The sequence below is a fragment of the Mastomys coucha genome, unplaced genomic scaffold (assembly GCF_008632895.1).
Source record: "Mastomys coucha isolate ucsf_1 unplaced genomic scaffold, UCSF_Mcou_1 pScaffold15, whole genome shotgun sequence".
Lineage (NCBI taxonomy): Eukaryota > Metazoa > Chordata > Mammalia > Rodentia > Muridae > Mastomys > Mastomys coucha.
The window spans coordinates 3,871,127-3,878,734 of NW_022196897.1; the positions used below are offsets into that span (position 1 = coordinate 3,871,127).

A 7,608-nucleotide genomic window follows, 5' to 3' on the forward strand; every position below is an offset into this window, starting at 1 on the left:
ATATATATATATATATGTGGAGTTAATGGTTAAGATTACCAATACAGACCCTACAAGCCTAATATCAATCTTTAGCTCTCCTATGAATATGAATGAAGGAACAATAGTCTGACTTCATAGGACCCAGAGCCAGTAGGAATGTTGCTTCTAAGGACTTCATTCTAACCAAGAGCAACCATCTTAGAAGACTAAGTCCAGACCTGTCAACCACTTGTGGCTTTTAAGATAATTCCAGGAATGCAAAAGACTATGGAGTTTATCCTTCTAGGTATGTGTCTGAAACAGTGAATCATGGCATATGCCTTTAAAAGTTCCCCTCCCTTTCAGCTGGGCCACAGGCCCACTAAGAGGTACAGTCAGCAGCAATTTAAATGAAATTTGGGTGATTAAAGTCTTGATAGAGTCTGAGCAGTATTTTGGTCATCTTGAACGCCACAAGATCACTGTGTGTCATAATATGAATGGGGTATATTATGTTATAGCACTGACATCTTCATTAATGTAAAGATTGTTTTTAAATATAGTTTTGTATAGTTATATAATTATAATTTTCATTTATGTATAGTTCATTGTTTTAAATTTGAAAATGTTAATCACTATCCCAAAATATTAGCTGTACTGATTTTGTGTAATGTATTAAAATTTTAATGTTTTTCTGTTCATAACTGTGTCTTTTGATTCAGTTGCTTTGGAGAAAATCATCTTAAGAATTCATTTTATTTTTCTTCTCTAAATAAATTGAAATTGGCAGAATCAATGTAAGTGCCATCTTTTGTAAAATAAATAACTCAACTTCTCATTAGCTTTTCAGGAATAATGCTTCTCCCAACGCCAGTACTACTAGTTTTCAGTACTATGTCCTGCCATGGGAGAGCTTTGTCCTAGGTAGCCCAGTGCATTCAAAGCATAAGGTAGAAGACTCGGCAGCTGAATCCAAATAGAAACTCTGTTTTGAAAAAGAAAATCACAAGTCCTGCAGCATCTGTAACCTTCCATTTCTCATTTGTACGTGAGAAAGCTATGTAACCTTCCATTTCTCATCTGTAAGTGAGAAAGCTAATATAAGTAGCTTCCAGTTTTTTTACCCTGAAAGTACTTTGGCATTGTGATTCTTAGTTGAGTTCATAATTTAAGTATTTAAGTCGTTTGTCTTATTTTCAATCTATTTATATGAACCAAATAAAAAACCCCACTTAATTAGTCGGGCAATAGTGGTGCACGCCTTTAATCCCAGCACTTGGGAGGCAGAGGCAGGTAGATTTCTGAGTTTGAGGCCAGAGCTACACAGAAAAACCCTGTCTCGAAAAACCAGAAAAAAAAAAAACCAAAACAAAAAACAAAACCAAAAACCCTTAATTTATTAATGCAAGAAAAAGAATTAGAAATTAATCCCTGAAAGGAAGTCCTGTTGGAATCAGAATGTATAGTTGCCATTTATCCTCAAAGCCTTTGGAGAGTGAACCCTGCTGATTTGGGGACCTTCACATTGGTGTTCCAGGACTGCACACAGCTGGAAATAGCTGGAAGACCTCGGGACAGGGTTTTTATCTTGCTACATACTACACTTTTCACCTACCTTCTGCTTCTTTCCTCGTGACCATCACTGTCCTCATACAAAGTTGTTGTAGCTTACTCCTTGTCATTATAAAAAAATATCTGAGATAACCAAATTATAATGAGAAAACATTGATTTTGGTTCTGAGTTTTGGAGGATACAAGTGATGATTCATTGGCTCCATAGTTTTTATGTATGGGGTGAGTCAGATCATAACTGAGAGCACATAACTATTATCACTTGGCCAAGTATGGAAAGAGTGAGAGAAGGGATGATCTCACAATTCCATTCCAGATCATACTTCGAGTGACGTAGAGATTCCCTACTATATATTGAATCAAAGTTTCTGCAGTCTTGCAATAGTGCCTTTCAGGGGACTAATTCTTCAGAACAAACTGTTGAAAGATATTCAAGACTCTGACTATAACAGTAGTTTCCAGAGCATTTTTCAGTACTGACTTGAAACATCAATCACTACCTCTTATCTAAACCAATTCCCAACCACAATGCAGCTTCGAGACCTGGGAGTACCCATCCTAGAAATAAAGCAAGGACTAATCTTAATATTTTGTCTTTCAGGCATCTACGAGTTAAGGAAGGAAGACACAAGTAGTTGATTCCTGTTAGTAATCTTAGCACTCAAGAAGCTAGAGCCTTATGATTACTTTGAAACTTGCAGGTCAGCCAGGGGAACATAGTGAGTTCCAGGCTAGACTATACAGCAACACTCTTTCCCCCAAAACAAACAAACAAACAAACAAACAAATCCCAATAAGACCTAGAACAACAGAACAAAACAAAAATTAGAGGGGAAAATATATTTTGATTTTACATTATAAAGTCAAAGGTCAAATTTAAGGCCAGTGCACAAAGTGGAGATTTTTTTTCTGAAATTTCATACACATTTTTTTCACTTCTAAATAAACCTGACCATTCAAGCAAATTTGAAAAGAGAAATGGATGCCATACACCTCACAATCTTAAGAAAACTATAGTCCTTGGTACATTATAAATAATGTACCATTATACATTGTAATGTATACATTATAAATAATGTACAATTATTCTTGTAGTTTAGACTACTCTTAATGACTATGGAATAACCTAGCATTCTACTTGTGTTTTATTCCAGGCTTTTGCCCACAGGGCTATGAGGAGTGTCAGAATGGCAGATGCTACAGTCCAGAGCAGAGCTGTAATTTTGTAGATGATTGTGGGGATAACAGTGATGAAAAAGAGTGTGGTGGCTCCTGCACTTTTGAGAAAGGTTGGTGTGGCTGGAAGAACTCTCTAGCTGAAAACTCCGATTGGGTTTTAGGAATTGGCTCTCATAAAAGCCAACGACCTCCCAAAGACCACACACTTGGAAATGAACATGGTAAGTTACTAGGTGGTTGTTGTTGTTGCTATTATTGGTGGTGGTGCCCTGTTCATGTTCATAGCACCCCCGTCACTGTCAGCAGTAGCAGCTAAAGAGAACATGGCAGGAGACTGCTGTTCAACCAAACCTCTAGCTTGCATATTCATATCCTAGGGCTGCTGAACCGAAGCACCTAGACCAGGTAACTGAAAGTGTGAAAATTACTACTATCTCAGAATTAAAAGTCAAATATCCAACATGAAGCAGGTGGCAGCACTGATTCCTTCTGAGGGTTTGAAGAAGCTGATCTTCTGATAGTCTCATAAATCCCTCACTTATAGGTTATTCACTCTGCATCTTTACATCAACTCTTGCAATATATATGACACATAGTTTGCCATAGTTCCTGTACAGGAATTTTAATCCAGCTGCCCTGGCTGGAATATAGACAAACCCTTACCATCTTTTCATCCCTGGTGACAGAGGCAAGCATATCTCTGAGTTCAAGGCCAGCCAGGTACAGAGTAAGTTCCATAGAAATAAAGGCTTTACATGGTCAAGGCATGGTGGTATATACCTTTATTCTTAGTACTCAGGAGAGAGAGGCATACAAGTCTCAGATCAAAGTCAGTTCTGTTTATCTATTTGACTTCGGTGCGATGGAGTGACATTGAGTTCATTCTTGAGTTCATGCAGTTTAGTGCAGGTCAGCAGAGGCAGTTGAAGCTAGATATTAAAAAGGAGAAAGGGGTTATGAAAAAACTGTAAAGTTTGTTTGAGGCAAAGCAGGGCAATTCATTGAGAAACCTAGAGAAGTCAGATTGTAACAGTCAGCTTGGAGAGGAGTTTGAACTAGAACAACTGAGTTAAATCAACCAGCCAGGGTTAAGAGAGAGCTAGAAAGGTTGAGCTTATTCAGCAGTAAGTCTCTGTCCTAGACAACAATTATTTAGGCAAATATGAAATACATCCAAAGATCCCAGGCATATTGACTAGGTCTTTTTTAATAGCATGATGTTTACTAATCTTCAACAGAGCCTTTATTTCCAAACAATGACCATAATAAGGGCATTCACAATCTAGCACTAATCCTAGTTTCAGGACCTGTAATTAAATGACTCTAATTGCTTCCCTCAAATAAACTTTTCTAAGTGGGACATACTCATCTGTCATAAATTATCCTGAATTTGGACATTCTTTTGATCATTAGCAAATCATTTGATATTTCAAAAGCTCAGCTTCGTAGTTTTTCAAATGGAGACAGTAAAGTTTGCTCAGTGTACATAACAGAGGATGTGAGACTGAATGCAATTAAGCCTATGGGTAAAGAGATTGAAAAACTGTGAAACTATAACTTCAAGATTATATTTGTAAGAGTATTCACCATGAACTATTTTTTATAGTAATTATTTACAGTCTGGTGTCAGATGCAACACTCAAGAAGCAAAAGATATTATTAAGTTAACAAAAGGACTCTTAAGTCCTGAGCAGTACAAAATAGCAGAATGGTATCTCAATTTTGAGATTTCATAGGTTTATACAACAGATTTGATAAGTTAGGCCACAGATTCTAAGACCTAAACACTCATCTGACATATATGGTATACTTTATGTATTTTCATAATAGGAATAAAATTAAATGCTCTCTTTCTCATGTTATGGATTAAAACTCCCAATATTTTTTAAGTATTTTTCAGGTGACTGGGCATTCCCTAATTTTCATTTCATGGAAATCTTTATACACTTTTGTAATACTAGGTAGTTTATGGAGTCCATTAAATGATTCCTATTCCTATCTTGTTGATATAGTAGCATAAATACCTGTCAGGTCACTTAACCTGTATACTGTAAAGCTTTTTGCTAAAATCACACAGAGTTGGGAATTGTTCTGCCAGTGAGTGAGAGACAAGGCTATTAGACGTATTATCCACTTTAGATGAAAATGCCTTTGGCAGCTAGATCACATGAAATGTAATAAAAAAAATCTCAACTAAGATGAAAAAGCTAGAGTAATCCCCTTATTGTTCTTTTGCTCCTATTTAAATCCTATCCTTATTCCTAGGTCACTTCATGTATCTGGAGGCAACCCCAGTGGGCCTTCATGGTGACAAAGCCCACTTCAAGAGTGCCACATGGCAAGAATCCAGCGCTGCATGCACTATGAGCTTCTGGTATTTCATATCTACAAAAGCCACAGGATCCATTCAGGTTCTCATTAAGGTAGGATCTTGGCTAAGGATGCTGAAGAGCTTCCTGAGGCTCTGGCAGGGAGGACAGTATTCTGACCTGGCTAGAGGAAACCTCATTCCTCACAAAGAGAAGGTCCTGCAGGCCACACACTCTATGGAGTTTGATGAGCTGGAACATGGGGACAGTTCACAGTGACAGGTCACAGTTTCAGTTCCTCCTTTGTATAAGAACTAAGTTTCTTTCATTTTGTTCTTTCCTTTCCCATCTATTTCATTGAGAAGAAAGAGGTTATTTGTACATTTGAAAGGAGAGCAACTATTCATTTTCTCTCATTCAAGTAATTAGTGGGTACTAATAATAGACATTCTGACTCCATAAATCTATCACAAAGGACTGAGCTGCTCATGAGTCTGATCAAGGTATGATTACATTGAACTGCTTATTAAGTGTGACATATGAGTGCATTTCCTTCCTGATTACTAATTGGATGTTTCCATCAGAGTTTTAATTTAGCATAATAAAGTGACAAAGTTTGGGGACAAAGCAATGAAGTAAATATTAATATTAACAAGACCTAGTTCAAACACCTTTCCTTTATAACAAGCTAAAGCAGCATTTAAAAAGAAGTGTGTGTGTGTGTGTGTGTGCACATGCATGTGGAAAGAACGTCTGTTTTAAGAATCTAGTTAGCATTCTAAGCAACACTGCTTTAATGCCTGCTCTAGCAGCCACTCCTATTTCTTCACATGAGTTTTTCTCAAGAGCACCAGCGCTGATGGAAAAGTCCTGACCTGAATATCAAAGACTTCATCTAACTGAATCATTTACAACTGTGTGGTTCATGTTTTACTGCAAACCTGAGCTGAGTTGGAGGTTTTGGATCATGCTATAATGAGGTATGAAATGGACCCTAGGAAGACCCATGCAGCAAATAGCCATAGTGTTATTCTTGTTCTTGAATGTAGGAACTTCCACGAAACATAAAGTTCTCCCTGGAATATTTCCCTAGTACTCTTTTGAATATGGTGTCTTATTTTTTGATGTCCATGTGAGGGATTTATCCTCTGTGGGATTTGCTTTTATTAGTTACATAATTGATACTTACTTTCAGTTATCTCATATTGTAGTAGCAAACTTCATATTCCAGTAAAATGAAATTTAAGCTGTTGCCCTTCTTATAAAGTCATCTAAACCTACTATGGCTCCTCCAACTGATTTCCATGGGAATATAATAGCATTTTAAAAAATACTAGTGTCTCAAAACAACAACAGCAAGACAAATAAAATACACATATAGTCTTACTGAGCTGGACTATAAGGAGAAAACCTATGAGATTCTGTTTTATGGTCATGACATGGTTGTGGTACTCATGAGCTTGTGAGACTTACCTGCACAGAGACTGTATGGACTGAGCCCATAAACATTCAACCAACTATGGTGACACTTCATGCCACCATAGAGAGCTAATGATGTTTGAGGGATAATGGGAGAGAGGATGTGATTGCCTTTATTGATGCTGCCTCTAGTAGCTTATTCCTGTTTATATCCATCACCATGCAACCTCACTTGGTTAACCCACTAAGTCATAAACTAAAACAAAAAGAGCATAAAAATATGGGAAAGGAATGGGGTCTTGGTGGGAGGAGGAATGGGTTGGTAAGGGAAGGGACGGGATAAGAGAGGGCACAGGGATGGATGCAATGAGCATATTATATACATGTAATTACTTGTCAAAGAATTAGTTGATGAACAAGATTATAATCTGAAATAATTTAAGATTTAATAAAATTATCATCCAAACTGGGGAGGGGAATTTGGATGTTGGAGTTGGAGCTTCCTGCTTGAGTACATGCCAAGCAAACACAAGACTCTGGATTTGATACTTGCTCCTTAAATGAACAAACAAACAAATATTGCATAGTGATTTTAGAAAACCACAAGAGCTATGAAGAAGAGAAATCTTTCATGGTGTGGATTAAATTTATATTCAGAATTTTATGGAAATCATTTCACTTTGGTGAATAATAAGATGTATGGTTTTGATCCTGTTTACAAAGCACTGCTTAGAGTGCCCTGTGTATGGAACCATGCTGGACTAACCTTCTCAGGAGTCTGAAAGCATGTTAGACAGATGTCACACTCAATAGGAGTAGGATTCTGCACTTTCTTGCTTTCTTTTCCCTTTCCCAGAGAATATATTTGTGTATGTATATATATATACACATACATACATACATACATACATACATACATATATATTTACATATATTTTTCCCCAGTTATGACTGTGCCACCTCTGGTTCATTCTTCTCTTCTGAACTTCAAACATGACCCCCTGTGCTTTTGCTCTACACCAAGTCAAGATTCAGCGTATTTTGGTGTGGGGGGGGGGAAGCTTCTTTCCCACTTTTGCTTTCTGCAGATCCTTTCCTGAGTGTTCATCTGATCCCGCTCACATCTGCAGATCCTTTCCTGGGTGTTCATCTGATCCCGCTCACATCT

General features: G+C 37.3%; 1 protein-coding gene across 1 annotated transcript in view; it reads left to right on the forward strand.

Moving 5' to 3' along the window:
• Positions 1-7,608, forward strand: part of Malrd1 (MAM and LDL receptor class A domain containing 1) — a 694,431-nt gene that overhangs the window by 393,420 nt on the left and 293,403 nt on the right. The window contains exons 26-27 of the mRNA XM_031373295.1: positions 2,688-2,933; positions 4,978-5,135. Coding sequence (XP_031229155.1) covers positions 2,688-2,933; positions 4,978-5,135 — 404 coding nt within the window. The remainder of the gene's footprint in view (positions 1-2,687; positions 2,934-4,977; positions 5,136-7,608) is intronic.